At 35.2% G+C, this 21,547-nt stretch overlaps 1 protein-coding gene and 1 long non-coding RNA gene across 2 annotated transcripts; both read right to left on the bottom strand.

Annotated features, from left to right (window-relative positions):
* Positions 1-3,762: 3,762 nt before the first annotated feature.
* Positions 3,763-9,127, bottom strand: LOC147075656 (uncharacterized). Its single transcript, XR_015069951.1, has 3 exons — positions 9,026-9,127; positions 5,534-5,763; positions 3,763-3,904 (listed from the first exon to the last, which is right to left on the bottom strand). It is a non-coding gene; the product is annotated as an uncharacterized LOC147075656 (long non-coding RNA).
* A 100-nt stretch (positions 9,128-9,227) lies between these two features.
* LOC147075655 (uncharacterized) lies at positions 9,228-19,996 on the bottom strand. The gene is made up of 7 exons (XM_085941957.1): positions 19,793-19,996; positions 18,983-19,133; positions 17,085-17,325; positions 15,312-15,540; positions 14,446-14,698; positions 13,379-13,532; positions 9,228-12,033 (listed from the first exon to the last, which is right to left on the bottom strand). Exons 2-7 carry the CDS (start codon positions 19,115-19,117, stop codon positions 11,729-11,731), a joined length of 1,317 nt encoding a protein of 438 aa, XP_085798083.1. The 5' UTR covers positions 19,118-19,133; positions 19,793-19,996; the 3' UTR covers positions 9,228-11,728.
* Between the last annotated feature and the right edge of the window lie 1,551 nt (positions 19,997-21,547).

The following is a 21,547-nucleotide window of genomic DNA, read 5'->3' as shown; positions in this document are numbered from 1 at the left end:
TACTGATACCGCCTAAACCATGGCATCCTCAGAGGATCCAAGGCCATGAGGCCTGAATCATCATTGGGCTGATTCATGCAAACATGAACAGATCGACTGCGAGGCAAATTTCTAGCCCGTAAGCAAATAGTAATAATTATTAATATCATTTTTTTAATATTATTACCTACATTATTTCATCCAATTTTGACCAATATTGGAAGCAAAGTTCCCAACCATACAATGTACCTAGCACCTAGAATATCTGATTTGAGATTACTTTGAAAAAATATGTATTTGTACCTAGTTCAAATATTTCAAAATATGTAGCTAACAAGCAAAGAAATGCAGAAGGTAGTAATAATTCCAAGAAATCCACAGCCCCTTTCCAAAGCATGTACCTAGAAAAGGTCTGAAATATGAGACCTGAGGTACCTACTTACAAGCCAGGTACATATGCCAGAGGCTGTTTTTGTCATTTTTCAGAGATAGAATAATTGTGAATTGTTTGTTGGGTATTATTACTACCTACTCTGCCCTACCAGCCCCTATTAGGGTCATTCGGGTTTTGGTCTCTGCGGACGTCGGCTGTGGCGCCGCGCTCCCGGCGTCACTGCCATTTTAAATTTAATTATTTTTTTTTAATATTTTTGTTAAATATTTTGTACGCTGTACTTTATTGTATTTATATTCCGAACAATAAACGCCCTGTTTTCGCCTGTACTTCCGCGTTGTCAATCAACACAAACATGTCCCCGAAAGAAGCAGACGATACCACCTTGACTTGACATGACATTACATCATCAGGGGGGTCCAGCGCAAATACCTACCCCCCCCCCCCTTTCGGAGTTGACATTTGGCGCCCCACGTTGGGCGCCAATTTATCACCGGCCTTCCGCGTGTGAAGCGGAGATAGCAGGTGAGATCCCCGGGGTTCCAGCGGCTAGCTCAGGTGTCCATCGAACCCCGGATTCACAAAAAAAAAGGAACGATATATTTATGTTTGTGGTTAAATAAAACACTAAGACTTTCTTGTGTGTAACTTGGTATTAGGTATATGTTTTAATCTTGAGTTTGACAAGGTTATTTTGTAGTTTTTTACAGTTACAGTCGTCAGTCCGTATCGTTCTAAAACCGGACGCTCACTAATTTTGTTTTCTTTTTCTTTTTAAATTCCTCGTACCGACGCCATCCAGCAAAAAGGACTCTCGTGATTGGCCAAATTTTATCGCGTGATCTTTGATTCGGCGAATCACGAGCCTGACCCTGGCGCCGGCGCGCGAGGATTTCATGCACAATGCGCGGCAAAATATAATATATTTAAATACTTATATTTAGTCTTAAAATTATCGCTTTCATCCATCATCATTTTTACTTTTTAAATTAAAAGAAATACTTACGCGGTTGAGCAAGGAATCAGATTAGATGTTTTATGAAGCCGTTTCTAGAGGTCAGGGTTACGTTTCGACTTAAGCTACTAAATGATTATTTTACACCGGGAGAAGCCCGCCTGTAACAGGGGTGTATCACAGGCCGTGATAACGTCATGGTCAAAGCGGGGGTGGGAGACAGAAACGCACGGGGTATTTGGTCAAGGCTGGTTTATTGTAAGTCGTTACATGTTATTGTCATGGCGGTCGGTCGGTAATTGGCGGGCTGCAAGCGTGGCTTCTTTGCGTCCTAGCTGCTGATGCTTGGCATCCGAGGCGATGCTCGCTGTCCGATGGGAGATAGGATCGGGGCTTGTGGCTTGGCGTGCTGCCGATGTGGTCCTTTATTTCCTGGGGATGCTTGAGAAGTCTGCCGACGCGGTCCTTTTGGCGGGATATGTATCTTGGCTTCGCGTCCGAGGCGAGCAAAGGCGAGAAGAGATTTTGCGGTCGATGCTGCTGGTTCGGCGGTTGATGTAAGAGAGAGCTTTTTGCGCGCGTTCAACTGACAGGCGGCGTCATGTTCATCCGTCGGTCGGGAACCTCTCTGTTTTACCGACGGATTGACTTGACGCCGCCTGTCAGTTGAACGCGCGCAAAAAGCTCTCTCTTACATCAACCGCCGAACCAGCAGCATCGACCGCAAAATCTCTTCTCGCCTTTGCTCGCCTCGGACGCGAAGCCAAGATACATATCCCGCCAAAAGGACCGCGTCGGCAGACTTCTCAAGCATCCCCAGGAAATAAAGGACCACATCGGCAGCACGCCAAGCCACAAGCCCCGATCCTATCTCCCATCGGACAGCGAGCATCGCCTCGGATGCCAAGCATCAGCAGCTAGGACGCAAAGAAGCCACGCTTGCAGCCCGCCAATTACCGACCGACCGCCATGACAATAACATGTAACGACTTACAATAAACCAGCCTTGACCAAATACCCCGTGCGTTTCTGTCTCCCACCCCCGCTTTGACCATGACGTTATCACGGCCTGCTATCTCCGCTTCACACGCGGAAGGCCGGTGATAATACGCATGATGACAACTTGCACTCCTACTATTGCACACCAACTATTCTGGAGAATTTGCTGACGAAACCTCAGATTAGGACTCTATCACAAGATCTTAAATAGTCACCTATCCATAGAATAATACATCCATACTTTCGGTCCTCGAACATCGGTAGTGTAGAAACAATCGCGGTTACAATATTTGTCCATTTCGAATAGGAAAGTGAGATACCCGGGGTTCCAGCGGCTAGCTCAGGTGTCCATCGAACCCCGGATTCACAAAAAAAGATATTTTAAATTGAGGAGAAATTAAATGAAACCACATCTGTCTTGTGCGTAACTTGGTATTCTCTTATATTTTACATTTTCTTCACACGTTTACATATTTTGTTTTAACAATAAGTTTCGCAGGTCCGTACATGTTGGAAAAGGGACGCTCACTACTTTCTTTTTCTTTTTCAAACTTCGCGTACCCACGCCGTCCAACAAAAAGGACTCTCGTGATTGGCCAAATTTTATCGCGTGATGTTTTTAATTTGACGAATCACGAGGACCACCCCGGCGCAGGCGCGTGGAAATTTGAACGTTGCCTGTCAAAGGTTAAAAAGAATATGCCACAGCCCCATCTCTCTTCAACTATTGTATGTATCGGATTATTGTCCGATGAATATCAGATTTTTTTTTATAGACTTTACATCACGGATCTCAGCCCTGTCTACCATAATGAATGCAATACGGTAGGCTTGAAGCCTAAAATCTTTGCGCATAATGTTGTTGTATATTTTTAAGTCTCAAATTGTGCGAAAATTTGTTAGGTTACCCATCTACCTATTTTATTACTTATATATTTTCTACAACAAAAATACATTAGACACACATCATCCACCGATGATAATAGCATGTCCACGAAACCTACTTTCAAACATCGGGTTCTTTATTAGTACATGGAGGTCTGAGGAGGTTTGGATGCCCCTTTGTGAAAATTTTGTCCCGCCATTAGGTATTACAAAAAAAAGTAGGATAGGTTGCTAGGATTTTTATGCTTCTTGCAAACCCGCTACTGCTCTCAAAAGGATGTAATATTCATATTCTTTCCTGCATTTGCTGCCCTTAATAATGTGTCGTCCCTAAGCATCGCATGACTTGCCTACCCCCACGGGACATCAGCATAAGTTACGTCAATACTTGAAATGTTGCAAGTATCAGAATTCTAGTAGATATTATAATTAAATCAGAAAGACGTATTCATGATAATACAATAAAAGTTGATAAAGCTTATTAAAAACATGCTTTATTAAAATAAGTTGTCATAAATAATAATACAAATCTTTTAGTTTCTAAATAATACTTTCTAATATTTAATAATAATACTCTATTATGTAGGTGTAGTTTGTCGAATTGTCATTTTTTTGATATTGACAAAAGTCCATGAACTTCTTTCAGACTGTCTTTTGTTGAATGTTGAGTCTGATAGTGATTGTCTGGCCTCCTAAAAGTTTTCAATTAATTAGAAAGTACAGTAAAAACAAACAATGATTCGGTTGGTCCAGTGTTGCCATCTTTTTCTCTGCTGATTATAGTACAAAGGCGTAAAAATTATAGTATTTCCAAAAAATATATAGTACAGGAACATTTTTCGTCTTGAATCCTTTAAAATTATAGTATTTTGGTATATTTGGTGTAAAATTATAGTATTTTACATTTTTTGTGGAATTCAAATTATAGTATTGTACTATAATTATAGTACGGTTGGCATCACTGGGTTGGTCGATAGTGTGCGTGTGGATGTTTACCCCTACTAGTGCTACTAATTACCTGGCAGCCAATGTACTTATAGCGCTGACGATGGTATACGTATTCGTACAGATACAATCCACGAACCGAATCATTGTTTTGTTTTTACTGTACATAGGTATTAGTATTCGGATTCAATTATTAAAGTAAACATAAATATCTTTGGTATAAGTTTGAGAGTTCCCGTATTTTGACATTTAATCTATTTTGATAGATTAAAAAAATATAAATAAGGGCATGTGTGCTTGTGATATTTACTCCTCCCTCTTATTTTTTTCATCACCTGAATAATATGAATAGAGCAAATGCCTAACGACCAACTCCTTATATTGCTGTGAAACTGTAATGTTTTCTTTTAATCGTTAGGTTATCTTTGACTTTAAATCAAAAATATCTTCTTTTTAATGTTTTTAGATACATGTTTATTAATTAAAACAATTTAAAATGTGAATTCTCAAAAAAATGTCCCAAATTGCAAACTTTGTATTTTCCCGCTAGGTGCCTCTGGTAGGTGGAGTATTTACCTTAATATTTCGATTGATTGTGTATTCATATTATCATGTAGGTATGCAGATTTTAACAAATGATTAACTTAATACCCCGTTTAACTAGTCCTGATAAAAGACGAACACGGAAGACATTATGAAATCAGTTAAGTAGATAGAATAATAGAACAATGATAGAAAATATACAATCAAAAAACATAGGTACTTATGCAGTTATTATGGTTGTTAATAAAGTAGTTTTAGAACAACTTTTAAAGGATGTGAGTGAACGTAACAGTTATAGCCCGTTTACACGTGCATGGATTTACTGCTGATAGTACGTATTGTTGCGGCCATAACAAGAAAATGCATGTGTAAACATGTATTATCCTGCAAGTTGCAAGATTGCAGGCATGAATCAAAAAAGTTTGGAGGCTTCTGAATTTTGAGAAAAATCCTTTTTCATTGTAAATTTTGAAAATGTCAAGTTTCTCAATTTTTTAGAAATCATGCTAATCATTCTAATTATACAAAACTGATGAACGGATAATTGATAATCTGGAAAATCGAGGTCTGTATACTTGCCTCATCACCTATAAAGCAAACACTGGCAAAGTGGCTCCATACTAGTACATTCGACGATTAAATTCCAGAGTTTATTCCATTTGACTTCAACCACCATACCTCTTACCATCAACTCAAAGCTTTCTGACAAAGCACTTCTGAAAACTTTCACTCACATGTTGGTTTTTTAGGCCTCCTCCCAGATTTATATAACTTATAATACAGAAATACTTCTAAAAAAGGTGCTATATTATTTGAATAAGTATTTTTCTTACAGTAAAATGTGGATTCCCAAAAATTATTGATTCGTCTCTCCGCTGAATTGACTTTCGGTGACATACTTCAGTAATGATGATTGTCATTATGATACACACTATTAAAAATCCAAGCAGAACATATAAAAGGATATGCCTTGTATTTGATAAAAATGAAAGCCCAATTAGTAACAGAATTATCAATAACATTATGGTAAATATCATCCATTTGTAGCAACTGTTAGATTTTTCTGTAAAAAACAAATTTAGGTTAAATAAAATTAAACATCATTTTGGAAAATGGGAGAGCTGACACAGTTTAAAATGGATCAGATGCTCATGCGATCCATAATAAAGTTTATCCAGATTTTCACAAATTAAAAACACCGACACTTTTCTTCTCATGTCTATTGTCTGAAATGTTCAATATTAAATTTTGATTATAAGCGATTTTCGAAGTGGTTTTTTCTTAATTAGAATTATGTTTTTTTGGACCTCGATATGAATTGGCCTAGCACTAAAACCGGTGTTGAATGCAGCTTGTACCTATATGTAATATCTTGTTTTAATTATTTATGTGGGCATAAAGATCATGTGGCATGTGAAAAATCACTGAATCAGCTGCATGCATAAAATACTAGAGAAGCTACCATCAAAGTGGGCTATGTACACATTTCCCGAAGGCAATAGAAGTCGTGACGGCCATGGCTGAGATGGCTGGTCTGCATCGAGGTAGATGCTCAGCCAACGGGAGTGGAAAGCTGCAGTGATTGGATTCGGGTTGGAGAGAGTTTCTGGAATAGGCCACGACCCCCCCAAGGGTTATAGTGCCTTAAATGATGATAATAAACTAGTTTTTGTACATGAGATATTTTTCATCCATTTTCTTGCTCAATTAAAATTTATTCACTTTAACATCGTGACATTCACAATAGGCATGTTATTTAAATTTTAAAATTAAGATACGAGGGTGGGTCAATAAGTCCTTAGAAAAGCCGACAGGTGGCGCGACTAGTACTGTAAGCGGTTTGTTTTCATGCAGCGGCACTACCGATTCAGTATGCTGCGAAGTTTCAATCAGATTGGTCGGGTTGTTGTGTGTTTCTCGTACATTTAAAAAAAAAATTTGCTTGTTTACAAAAATGGAGAAAATTGAGTTTAGAGCTGTTATTAAACATTTTAATATAAAAGGGTTAACAGCAAAGGAAATAAAAAATGAGTTGGATTTAGTTCACGGCATATCTGCTCCTTCACTTGCAACTATTTATAACTGGTTAAATGAATTTAAACGTGGTCGTACATCAACAAAGGATGAACCACGCTCAGGACGTCCTGTAGAGGTGACTACACCAGAAATGATCAATAAAATCCACGATATGGTGTTAAGTGACCGAAGATTAAAGTTGACTGAGATAATTGAGGTTACAGGGATCTCAAAAGGTAGCGTCATTTCTATTTTACATGACAAATTGGGCATGAAAAATATTTCTGCAAGATGGGTGCCGCGTTTGCTCACAGTCGACAATAAACGCAATAGGGTGGTGGCCTCTAAAGCCCTGTTGTCGCTCATGCAACGCAATCCGGATGAATTTTTTCGTCGCTTTGTGACTGTAGATGAAACATGGATACACCACTATACTCCCGAGACGAAAGAACAGTCAAAGCAGTGGATTGCGAAAGGCGAACCATGTCCAAAGAAGGCGAAAACCGTAAAATCAGCTGGTAAGGTTATGGCTACTGTATTTTGGGATGCACGTGGAATTATTTTCGTTGACTATTTGGAAAAAGGAAAAACAATAACAGGGGATTATTATGCATCTTTATTGGACCAGCTAAAAAACAAAATTGAAGAAAAACGGCCTCATTTAAACAGGAAAAAAATCCTCTTTCATCAGGACAATGCCCGTGTTCACACATGTTTACGATCAATGGCTAAAATTGAAGAATTGAAGTTCGAATTGGTCGACCACCCACCGTATTCGCCAGATTTAGCCCCCAGTGACTTTTTCCTTTTCCCAAACTTAAAAAAATGGCTAAGTGGACGTTTTTTTTCAAATGAAGAAGTCATCGATCGGACAAATGCTTATTTTGGGGACCTTCCGAAAACTTATTTTTCTGACGGTTTAAAAAAAATTGAGAAACGTCTAACCAAGTGTATTGAGCTCCAAGGAGATTATGTTGAGAAATAAAAAAAAATACAAAAATAAAAACTGTTTTAATGCTTTTTTCTAAGGAATTATTGACCCACCCTCGTATATAAGTCAGGAATATAAACATGAAGGAGTGAGGGCATAACGGGTGAATTAATCTCAAAATAAAGAATATTTGATTTTTGAGAATGGTTTGTTGATATCTCATTAAGATTTCTTTAGCATCCGACAAACATTTTTTCCATCAAAATTCAATTACAGAATCCAGACTCGCGGATTGAATATATTATAATTGGTGAAATTCTCGAAAATCTCATTATCGATTTCTCGTGAAAGGAGATTCTCAATATTTCTAAAAAATAAATTATTCTCGAGAAACGAGAAAGCTTTTCAAAGCTTATTTTGGCAATATATCTGCACATTAGTGGCACTGGCGAAGGGTGGAGGTAGGCTGTGGAGATCTGATGAAAATTGCAGATGGTATCGGTTAGTTTTTAAAATTCAATTAAATTCTGTCTAAAGCAAACCATAATAGATTAGATAAAAAAATATTCTTCTATCTACAAAATATTTAAAATTATGCCATTAGATCATAGGTCATTTTAAATATTTTATAGATAGAGTATTTTTTAAGTATTATGGTTTGCTATGGAGGGTTTTATTGAATTTTAAAAACCATCTGCAATAATTTGTACTTATTCGTTCAATGAAAACAAATAAGTAGGTATGACTGACAAAGTGTGCATCATTTTTGTCAGATGTCCACAGCCCACCTGTACTATTATGGTTTGGTCTACGCAGGGTTTAATTGAATTATTTTAAAAACTAACTGATACCATCTGCAATTTCAATGATTGAATGAATGAAATAAGTAGGTATGTCTATCAAAGTTTAATGTGCACTATTATGTTGAATCTCCACCCTTCACTGCTGCACATAGAATCATGTATTTAAATAATTGGTTGAATCTGAAATTACAGCACAATGCCATAGTAAAAAGTCTGAAGTTCTCTTCAAATGAACTCACAATGTGAAGTTGCCTGTAGCTGTCAGTAGACCATGTAAGTGCTTCTTTGCTTCAATTTCATACATTTAGGTTTCTTCTCTATAGAAGGTTTTTTCAAACATCTTTGGTTTATATTAGGTTTACATAATACATTCTTTTTCAATTCTGTATTTAAACTTTATACTATCTTGAAAAGGTTTGAATATAAGTCCCATGTACAGTAACTTTATGTATGTATACTGTGACTTTGAAATTTGTGTTGATTTGTAAGGTTAGGTGCGTTTACAATAGTTTTAATTAAGTAGGCAATGAGTAATTGAAGACAGTTACATCTATGAAAATATTATATATTATTACCATTTTCTCTAGTAGGCTCCATTTAAATTAAATATAGTTTTTCAAGACATCTTTGTGCATATTGTATCAATAGGTGTACACACATTACAATCAAATGATAACGTTTTGTGTTATCTCTGTATGAACACACTGATAAAAATAAAGCATTACATTGATAAGTAAAAATGTCAGTAATACTTGAAATAAAATACTGGTTTTCTTTCAAAAATATTTATTCCACAATGTACCAATGTCATTATTTCAATATTTCATACTTAACGATCGAGACAATATTATATTCCTGGAAAGTTGTCAACATTTACTTTCATACAAAACCTTACAATTTTCGGAGAATTGATTCCAATTGTAGAAATCTAAGTCTCAGTTGAAATTGTATTTTATTTATTTCCAAATCATATTTCTATTAATATTGAATGCTTTTTTTTTGTTTTTCATCAATTTAAAGTAGGATGTTCATTTTTGTTTGAAGTGAAGAAGTGCTTTTGTCGCATTTTTTTATGCAGGTGTTCAAAACTCGTTATTGTCCAGCATCCAGTCCAAATATTTCCATTAAACAGTAATTTTACCAATATCAAAGACATTGAAAAGTATTTTTTTGACCGTATATATAAAAAATCTATCGAGAAAACCCATATAACGAACGACGGTATAGTGAGGATTGGCGGAATTTTGAATATATTATTTTATATCATACTGTATTGTCTTTTAAATATCTTATAACGAAAACCATTTGCGTTTTTGTGGAGCTGTCTGTCGTTTCATCAACTTGAATTGCTACGTAATTAGACTTTTTTATGACACATCTAATTTCTTCTAGAGTGACTTTTAATATTGAATTTAGTAATTCATTTTGGATAGTCTTCGAAATTCTTTTGAATGAAGTTGACCTATCTAAATGGTCCTTCAAAACAATATCTATTTCCTGCATGAAATTTATTAATCCACGAAATATACCAGGATTATCAGACTCTTTCTCGTAAGGCCAGCCCAAACGATCCGCAAAATTGAATGCACTTTAAAAATTTTGTTAAAATGAAACGACTTTTATCGACGGTTTCATTGTATTCAGCGATTGATCTACGGTAAGCGCTGTCTAACTGAATTCGCAATAATTCCTAATAAAACAAAACTCATAGAATTATTTAATATGTGTGCTGTAGAATTGCTATGCTTTTTTATTTTTTCTTTAAGATGTTTTAAATCACCAACACAAAATTCTGTCCATTGCTTTTCATTTTTGCAATGAAAAATTAAACAATGAAAATAAAAAAATTAATTTCTTTTATCGCAACCACAAATCTACTCACAAAAAATATCTGTTCACATCTTTGCTCTTCTCTTTCGATGTCTGAACTATTTTCATTTCAGGCATGTATCTGCCTAACATCTTCGTTTGTAGACACTTATCATTGTTAAATGTGTTATTCTTTATTTCGTTTAAAATATAATTCACCGAATTAGAAATTTTAAATCTAAGTGTCAGTTCAAACAAATAAACCGTCGCCAATGCTATAAAACTTCACAAAAATGTTATAAATCATTCACTGTGGCAACACCGAGCCATTTTTTCAAGTTTGGAAACAAGAAATAATCCGAGGGGACTAAATCTGGCGAATAGGGTGCGTGAGGAAGCAATTCGAACTTTAACTTATTGATTTTGGCCATCGCGATAACGGATGTGTGAACTGGTGCATTGTCCTGATGAAACGACGCGCAACCCAAAAAACTGACGCCATGATCTTGCCTGCAGATGGAACTGTCTTTGCCTTCTTTGGAGCCGATTCACCCCTATCAGTCTATTGTTTTGACTGTTCCTTCGTCTCAGCTGTGAAGTATGGACCCATGTTTCATCCATGGTTATGAATAGACGCAAAAACTCTGCTTTATTGCTGTGAAACTTCGCCAAACACTCGATTGAAACATCCTCACGATGCCGTTTTTGTTCCATTGTGAGTAATCGCGGCACCCACCTTGCGCACAGCTTTCTCATCTCCAAATTTTCAGTCAATATGTGATGTACAGCACTTTTTGAAATGCCTGTGCTCAAGCGTCGTCAAACTTCAAACTAAAGTTTTATAAGGTTGGTACTTTCTAGCATGGTCATTATTATCAAACAACATCTGCCGTCTATATGTCACATCGGATACTTCTGGGACTAGCGTGCGTCTCATGTTGACGTTTTAGCCGATATTAATAATTATAATTGACATTGTACATAGATTGTAAGATATTTATTTTTGGAGGGTCATTGACCATTTGACATAGGCCCAGCCGCCATTGATAGTGAGGCATAATTAGAGCTTGTGATTTCTCAAGATATTGAACAAATTCCTACCACAATGAAAATTGAGACCTTTTTTTTTAACTTTCCTGTCGTTATAACTGAGATATCAGATTTTCTTGGGCAGCATAGTCAGTGAGAATTTCTTGAATTCTCAAAAAGCTCATTGATGATATCTGAAGAAATAGTAATTCTCAAAATTTTGGAAAATTATCATTATAAAAATCTATGGCCTTCTCTGATTATTTCTCGAGAATTCTAGAAACGTGATTTTTCAATCACAGCCCTAGATATAATAAAATTAGTGATCTGTCTAGCCTGTGAAAACATTTTAAATCAATAATAATGTTTATTACCCGTAATAAATTTGACATTCAATAAAATGAAGATTTTATTTAGAAATTGTGATTATAAAAGGGTAGTTAACTTCTTTGAGCAGAGTTAAATATCATGTATAGTTCTAATCTGCTGACTCGTTCGCCATGTGAAATGGCAAAATGATTTTGTAGGCCACGGGTAGTTTTGAAAAACATATTGCATGCCCCGCATCGCCATGGTAACGCTTCTTTGTGATATTTCATGTGAACAAACAGATCGGTTTTCACAGAAAATAGTTTGGGACAGTGAGGGCATTTGAGACGTTTGTCGTCATGCCTCTGACGGTGATTCATCAAGCGAGCACTCGTTCGAAATTTCTTTCCACATTGGTCGCACATCAAATCCTTGGCTGAAAAAAATCACAATTATTCGATATTATCAATGGATTTTTTAATATTGTAATGGTGTACCTTGATTTGTGTCGCTAAATTTCAAAACCCGCTATAACACTTTTTTTAAATAATCAAGATATATAATATATCAATGGATCCGTTATTAAAATCTCTACATGAAAATTTTATCGCCTCTTTCAAAATCCGCTCATCCGTCATTTATGAAACAAAATCAATGCGTCTATCAATTCACGCTATAACACTACGTGTAACATTCAAAAACCTTTTTGGTTAAAAATGTTTTTATTGATTTTCTCAAAATAGTGAAAAAGTGTTATAGCAGGTTTTCAAATTTAGTGACACATTACATTTCATTGAAGCAGTGGCCAGTGTGCTCCATGAATATTTATTATAAGGATTTTTATACGCTGTATTGCCAAAAAAATATGTCATTATATGAATGTCACCAGTCTGCTCCGATAGATGGAATATGAAAACAGAAATAAAGCTGCATTTAATAACTCATTTTAGTCAAATCATGAACATATCAACATGTGTTCCAGTGGCGAAGGGTGGAAGTAGGCTGTTAAGATTCGACATAAATAATCCCCACTAAACTTTGTCAGTCAAACATATTTGTTTTCATTAAACTAAGACTTATAATGTGTAGTGTGTTTGTTAGTTTGTAAAATTCAATTAAACCCTACCAAATCCAAGCCATAGTAGGTAATAGTCAAAAAATATTCGTTTATCTATAAAATAGCTAAAATTATTCCATTGAACCATATAAAATTTTAGATATTTTATAGATAGAATATTTTTTATCGATTATGGTTATAGTATAAGCAGGGCAAAATGAATTTTAAAAAAAACAACCCACTATCTGTAATATGAATTCTTAATTCAATGAAAAGGAATATAACTGAAAAGGTGTGCAATATTTTTGTCAGATCATCCATAACATACCTAAACTATTATGGTTTGGTTTAGGCAGAGTTTAATCAAGGCATCTGTCTACTGTAAGATTTTATTGCTTAGGGTCGAAATGGTTTTTAAACGATCGACACATCAACAGTTTTAAGAAAGTTTTTGACGATATTTTTGCTCGGTATATCCGATAAGTGGCTCGTTATAAAAGTGAATAAATGTATGGAGAAAATCATGAACTTAAATTGTCAACGAATGTTTCCTCATTACATCCGAGATCTCACTATGTCCGTGATCGTAATAACCAAGTTCGACTGTATATATATTGTCACATAAGAATTCTAGTCCACTACATCCACAAAGCGACAGGTAGATCTTTACCACTTCTATTAAAAGGAAAACTTAATGAAACAAAATAAGAGTTAAATTCATTACCTGAGTGACTGTTTAATAAATGAGCTTTCAAAACATGCTCTGCATAGAACTTCTTCAAACACTTGGTGTGTGGACAAGACAGAGAAGGAGGACCTTCGTGCACTTTCTCGTGGGCAGCCAGAATATATCGACGGGGAAACTTCAGGCCACATTTCTAAATAAAAATACAAACACCATCTGATGAATACAAACTTTTTGGTCACTATTAAAGTCCAAATTAGTTATCAATACTGCGTGAAGTATTAAGATACGTGTTTTTTAACAGTAAAAAATCAGAACGCCTTTGTTGAATAGTAAAAGTTTCCACAGTTGCATGTTGAGTATACTGACATGTTTGAAATGAATGTAATCTGGATATTATAAATCGGGATAGTCAAAAACTAAGTACTGCAATCGACCTAGGAATGTGGTATAACCAAGGCCTGAACAAAAACGAACCATAAGTGCGAGTGAGTAGGCATTCGGCATGCGTATATCTCCGCACTATGCGTTAGAGTACGATAAAATTTCTACAGCTGAATTAAATATTTTTTGTGAACGTCGCCGGTAAATAAGGATTTGACTGATTACATTCATTTAAAAACTGCGAGCACTTGTTGCTGAAATTTATTGTTTTTCTGTTAAATATAAAGTGGTAGTTATTTTAGTAGAACATAATATGGTTAACTATGTTGTGTTTAAATTTGGTAGCCGTAAGCCGGTAAGCAACATGATAGTATAACGTTTCATAGTTAAGTTGATAATAATAAAATCGAGGTTCTACTGTGCGTTATACGCAAGAAACACGGTTTCATTTTGCCGAACAATAGCCGTTCTCTATGTATCATTACTCTGAGGGTGTTTGCCCTAACCTAAGATTCTATAACGTAACAGGGTGAAGTAGTAGAAGTAGTTACTTCTGGAATAAACACTTTGTATCCCATTCATTAAAAAAATTACAAAGTATCCATGCATTTTTCTGATGCTCATATAAAATATGAATAATCGAGGTCCGGATAATTAATATTCCACTGTACAAGAATTGACAGTATAGAGTATTAATTTATTAATGTGTATTTGTTTATTACCTGGCAAGTAAATTTAACTTTTTCGTGAACACATGAAACGTGTCTGTTTAAATAATGAGAGGCGGTGAATCCTTTCTTGCATGTAGGACATTTGAAAGGTTTTTCTTTGGTGTGTTGTGATCGGACGTGATGCTCAGCCGTGTGCCGCCATTTAAAACTTATTTTGCAGAGATCGCATTCGTAGCTTCCACTCTTATTTAGGAATACGTGAACTTCTGATGCGTTGATATAAGCTACACCTCGTTTATTTATCCTACAAAAAGAAAATAAAATAATTTAAACTCTTTCACATTACGATATGGAAATTATGCTGATGAATAAATAAAATAATATAAAGTTAAAATGAATGATATCCGCCACATATTAAAATTCTTTTTAATATTTAAATCATTGGAAAAGAAACAGTTATCAATTTCATATCAAATACTATATTTAACGTATTATTATAGTAACAATGTTATTATGGAGTAAAAGTGAAAAATCAGATGTAGTACCTGATAAAGCTCAGGGATTATACATTTCATTTTTTCCTATCTAGGTCCAAAATATATATGAGACATTATGTTTTAAGTATCTACTAATTTTTCACTTTAAAAACATACTACAATACTGTGAAGTTTCATAATTTTGGCACAAAAAAATACATAGTCGGACGGGCGCCGAAGAGAGAGAGAGAAAGCAATGCAATACGTTTGATGTAAGTCCAGAGTACAGTTATTATCAAAAGCAATCATAACAGTAATCGCATTAGAAATTGTATCTACAATCATACCGATGGTTAAATTGCTCCACTCATGATTATGAATGCAATTAGGAAATAATGAAGACCGAACAGAAGATGAGAATAAGAAATAAGCATAGCTTACCTGGTATTGTTTTTACATTTTGTTTTATCAGTTTTTACACCATTTGTTATATTGATTACATTTTCATCAGCGGTAGAGTGATGTATTTCCAGGTCGGATTCCATTTTTACTTCAAGATTATCAGAAAGGGTTTCCACATCTGACAACCATTCAGGCTCTGTGTACTCATCCTTCGACATGCCTGATTCGGTCACCTTTTCGATCACAGGATCGGTAAAATATTTACCTTCTGGAAATGTTTAGTGAACATTAAAATAACAGCTACATCATTGAGGATATTGACATTCTCCGACATCAGTATAAGAAAGTGTCCTCCATATCATGTCTGGTCCAGTGGAAAAGACCTACATATTTTCTTAAGAAAATTAATTTATAATAATTATATTATTGAATATATCAGTAACAAACCAACAGACCCATCTGTGTGTGTTATAATTAAATAGTAGTCAGAATCTAGAATACACGTACACACTGATGGACGGTATCGTATATACAGCACCAATGCTGAAAGGCTGCTGTAATTCGTTAGTATAGGATTGGACGTGCATTCCGTCAGAGATATTGCCAGTCAATTATATGAAAGGAGGCAGGTTAAAAAAAAAAAAAATTTTTAAACCATCTCTGATCCTAATAAACTTACATATTATATGGGCCTTCACAAAGTGGAGGATTGTATTAACAGATTTTTGTTTTTACGAGAAGTCAGCCACTTGCTCAATCTATTAGGTCCATACTCTGACTCAAACACGAATTGAAAAACAAAATGTGTACTCGCCAGACACAGGATTCGAACCTGGGACTCACAACATTATAGGCCGAAGCTTAAGCCGCTCGGGCATCGTGGAGTCAGTCAAAAAAATTTAAAATATTTTTTTTCTTCTTCATTAGGTAAATCATACATAATTGTAGATTTTTAAAAATAAAATTGGTTCATCCATCTATTTTATTAATTCTACGTTAATAGAAAAAATATGCATTTCGCAATTTGAATGTCAGTTATATGCCAGGTCTTACAAGAGATAATAACTATTTAGTCTGTTGTGATTGTCTAAAATTCATCATTCATATATGTGCATGTTTTCGGTTTATGATTTATAAAGGCATATTGATTTATAGCTCATTCAAGAGTCAATATGGGATGAAAAACCGTGGCATAGTTTTTGGTTCTTCATTGTGCCACAAGGGTACGAAGTGTCGCATTCTTTGGCGGCATCCAGAACACATGTCCCAGCCACGTAAAACGTCTCTTCGTGATTACCTCAATCATGAAGACGACCAACTGTCATACATACACTCTAAGTCTCGTTAGTGCGTAGTATTATTGAATATCAGATCAGAGGCATTTGAAGTTATGCAGATCACCGAAGCCATGATATAATCGTAATTCATATAATTTTGAGTATATATGTGCAAAAATATGCTATCGCATACCAATGGCGAGGAGTAACTTTTAGAAAAAAGGTAGTATATCGTCGCTTAAGAAACAACACCGCGGAAGTCAATTAATTAAAATTTTCAGGGGCAAACAAAAACCGTCTCAAAAATTGATACCTTTTTTTAACTAAACACAAAAAAAAATAAGTTAAAAGGTATCAATTTTCAATTTTTTGAGACGGTTTTTGTTTGCCCCTGAAAATTTTAATTAATTGACTTCCGCGGTGTTGTTTCTTAAGCGACGATATGGGAGTTATAGTGCATAGGTAGGTATGTACTTATCAGTCATACATTTTTCGAGGCAACGGGACACCAGAAATATTCTCATTAAGTACTTACCGATACTTCTATATCCACCAGATTCATCTTGAATTGGTTCATTTGGCTCGGTGCTGTTAGGAATCCATGATTTTCTAAACTCTGCCGATAATTTCTTATTATCCTCTTCAAGAAAGGTTTTAAGTTGATTCTGTGTTTTTAAGTACATGGTTTTCATTTCAGTGAGTGAATCAAAGAGAGAGTTAATCCTTTCGAAGCAATTTGTGCAAATATTTCCAAAGTTCTTTAACTCCACAACTCCCTGTGACAAAAAATGCATTAACACCTAAATAACATAATATTATTCTCCTATAATTTTATTTTAGGTCCATATGATCAAAAAAAAATATTGGAAAACAAGCCAAAATTCATATTTTTAACATTAAAAAAAAAAATCAAAATTAACGTAATATATCAGAACAATTTGAGAAATTTAAAATTTATTAACACATAAGAAGTTGGATTACACTGATAATAAACAAACGGTTCGACCAGTCAATGACAAAATCAAATGCAGCAATGGCCCATGGTGGTAGGCAAATTTTAATTAACAGTATTACACCAGGCCTGAGCAATACTGTTATTTAACGGCGGCCGTAAGTAAAATACCTTCTTTTTTGAGACATACATTATTTTATTATCATGGATAAGGAATTTCCACATAAAAAAATAAATGATTCTCTAATAGTCAACAATTTAATGAGAAGAATGAAACTGTTTTACATTTTTCAACATTTTTTTAATTCCAGGTGTTAATTTTGTAGTTAAGATTCCTAAAACTGATTATTGAAAATGTTTGTTCACATTTATTATGTAGGTTGATGCAAAAATAATCAACATTTTTCTAGCGGAATCTGTAAGTTGTTCGAATTTGTCCGATTTATGAGTGTTCTAAAATTTGCAGATTTCTTCTCGACGGTGCAATTCATGGATATTAAAATTTTATTTTTAAAAAACCGCTAAAATGTAGAAAAAAGGTTAGCTTTTTTCAGAAATACAATTAAAGCATGTGGGTCCCACAGAAATACTTGGCGGGTCGTAGTTTGCCCAGGCCTGGTATTACTCTGTACAATTTATTTAATGATATAGATACCTAAAAGCAACAGTGAGTTATCTCAGTTATTCCACTGTTGCTTTGAAGTTACAGAACAATAATTTTAATAAGTGCAACAGTGGCATAATATTTCATTTAAATGGGATATTTTTAAAAATCTCATTGAATAATCATGTAGGTTTATCTTTTACCGGTGTGCATTTGGGTGGATGAATAGTATCTTCAAAAGTGACCTCACATTGTGTCTTAAGCATAAAGGTAGGCCTCCGAAATGACTTGGAGCGCAGTTCCGGGTCATGAAATCTCGGAGATTATCGCTGTCTTATGGAAAAATTAAGTTGGCCATCTGAGATAGATACACGTAACAAAAAATCTAACATACATATTTATATGAAATAGGTATACATAAAATTAGAAAATATGTTAACATTTTCGGAAAATTATCGAGCACTCCGGTTCGTGTTCAACCAATGTGTGCTACCAATGCTCACATATGAATTTGAAACATGGACTCTTAATGTAAAAAAAATCCAAAAATTACAAATAATGAAACGTGGCATGGAAAGGTGTGTGTTGGGCATAACCAATGGATAAGGAAGCAGACAAGAGTACGTGATTTGATAGAGACTAAGTAGATGAAATGGAAAAGGGTTGGACACGTCACTTAGCGAGTGGACAACTGCTGGACAAATGCCGTCATCGCATCGACCCATGGGGCATTAAACACCCACAAACATAGCAATCGATTGGCATACGTAAAAATCTCCTTTTTTCACTTTGTCTCACTGTTACTTTCAGGTTTTTATTTAATCTTTTATTACCTTATTTTGGTTTAGTAATAAAAACATCTTAATTATTTACTTACTTGTAACTGTAAGAGTCGATGAAATTTTTTTGTTAAATCTTTTGGGTCATTTTGACACTGTTTTGGTATCCGTAAATACGATTTTAACGTATCGTTATCTCCACATACGTCACATCCATTACTTTTCTTCATCATTTTATCGCAGTTTCAACTAAAGAAACATTTGAAAGAAATCTATCAAGAAAATTCAAAATCTATTAAACTTACATTTTACATTTAGTAATATTTTGGCGCATTAAATACATGCTGGAAGAGATTTACTTAACTACTGACTATAGTTAACTTGCCATATTATCATAAGCACCTTTTTAAATATATTTTTAATAAGAATTACAAAGGTAGTAAAGTCGATACCACTTTAATATTATATTTAGATAAATATAATAGAGATAGCGGTAATTGTGCCGCAGAGGTGGCCATAGGCTTTTATATATATTTTTTTACGACAACAGTTTATTCCATGTAGGCAATAATTATAATTAAATACCTATTTCTGTCGGCGCATCGGCTTTTCGATCCAATAATCGTTAATTGAAAATTTGAAATTTTCATACACTTTGATGCAACATTATCACAATCTAAGATTATATTATGAGGTAATATTAGGTTGGGGTAGGTTAGATTAGGTTATGGTAGGTTAGGTTTGGTTTGGTCAAAAAAGAAAATTGTAAAATCTCATGGCCACCTCTGCGGCACATTTACCGAGATCGCACCAGCACACATCCCTGAATAAAATCTATGTCTTCGTCTGAAAGGTGATGCGATTTATTACCTACAAGAGATGCCCGGTAAACAGAGTTAGCGACTTACGGGTTCACGGATGTCAGTTGGTTAAGTCGCTTTGGGAAGATTATTATGTTTTTATTTCGCATACGAGTACAACGGGATTATCACGTCTTTTTGTTTAGGTACCATAGCCGATTCCTAAAATGAATAAATTGTTGTCAAATTGTTGACATTCATTCTGACATTTCTTTCATAGATAAGTATCTTATCTATGTTCATAGACAATATACCAATTTTGTAAATGTGATTTTATCATAGATAATAAAAGAAGAAAATCAAGTAGACAAAATGAAAGGAGTTTTACCTACCAATAAAACTCTTATTATTCATGTTGACTTTGAAGTCCTTGAGATAGGGTTTGCTCTTTCTTCTTCGCGTGAGGTTATATTCTACTAATTTATTTTCCTTTTTCTTGTCGTTGGTCATTCCTCCGTTTTTATTTACTGGTCATACCCGCGCGTCCATTTTTTATGTATGGAGTTTGGGATCCCTTTGTCTTCATTATGATATGACTCAAGGAACCAGGTAGAAGTTACCTGGACTTCAAAGTCAACGTGAATAATAAGAGTTTTATTGGTAGGTAAAACTTCTTTATTATTCGAATTTGACTTTGAAGTCCTTTAGATATCTGTTTGTTATCACCTGGTGTTGGGTATGCCAAATTCCTATATGTGACAATGATTCATTGACGAGGTATAGACCATCGTGACTTTTAATGTATATTGTTGAATAGAGAAGTTATTGGGTTCTTTTCCCCTTCTGATGGTGGTGTGTCCATCGTTCTCTGGTAGTTGTCGTGAAATGTCGACTCACTACGCCAGTTACCTCCCTTTAAGATATCATCTATTGGGTATATTTACAGTTTAAGGAAGCCACCACTGAGCGGACATTGCCTGGTGGTTCTTGTACCCCAGCTTCCAACAGTACTGACCTTATCCAATTCCCTATAACTGTCCTGATGGCTGGTTTTGGTGATCCTCTTAAAGATAATTCCGAAATATCCCCACCTTCCCCTCTCCTTGGGTTTGACATGCAGACGAGTTTCCGTAACCAGAATACTGGGTCGATGTTTTGACATGTGGAAGCGCTTAGCTTCCATGCCGATTGACGATGCTTGGCGGTATCTGTATTTGAGCCAAACATTGGCCATTCAATTATGTGGTCACTTTTATCCACTAATCCATTGTCTACTATTACTGAGTAGTGTGAGGTCATGAACCCTTCGTCCCGATGCGAGAAGCAGCTGAGAAGGTAGCTGTCCTGCGAGACGTTTCGAATAGGTTGTACTCCACCGGTGTTGTTTTCCTGAGATGATCTACGACTCGTCCTGGATCCCAAACCGGTGGTTTGACGGGTTTCGTTTTATGTACCGAAATTGCCTGTAACATATTGTGTTGTACTACCACGTTGATGCTGATATCTACAATGATAATCGGTTTGCAAAATGTGGCTATGGCTGACTTATGCACGAGGATGGTGTTGTACGACAAACCGTCCATGTTGTGCATGTAGTCTAGGTATCTGGCCAATTCCATTGGTTGAGGGATATTATGATCCATTAGGTTCATGTTACCCATGTCATTGTCTTCCATTTGTTCCAAGCTGGTTCGTAAGTTTTTAGAGTCGAAGGCCGCCATCTGGAAGTAAGGAGTGCCCTTTCTTCCACCATTCAATTTGATGTTATTTTCACCCCACCCGAAATTATCCATAGTTAAAGGGACAGGTCCTGGGTCCTTGGACGTGGACGGTTGGTCCCCATACCTACTAGTGTCGTATGTA

This window comes from Rhyacophila brunnea, unplaced genomic scaffold, assembly GCF_057557595.1.
Source record: "Rhyacophila brunnea isolate RB1 unplaced genomic scaffold, BYU_Rbru_1.0 scaffold_14, whole genome shotgun sequence".
Taxonomy (NCBI): Eukaryota; Metazoa; Arthropoda; class Insecta; order Trichoptera; family Rhyacophilidae; genus Rhyacophila; species Rhyacophila brunnea.
Note: the sequence above shows the minus strand (reverse complement) of the source record. Positions and strands in the feature narration are given on the sequence as shown.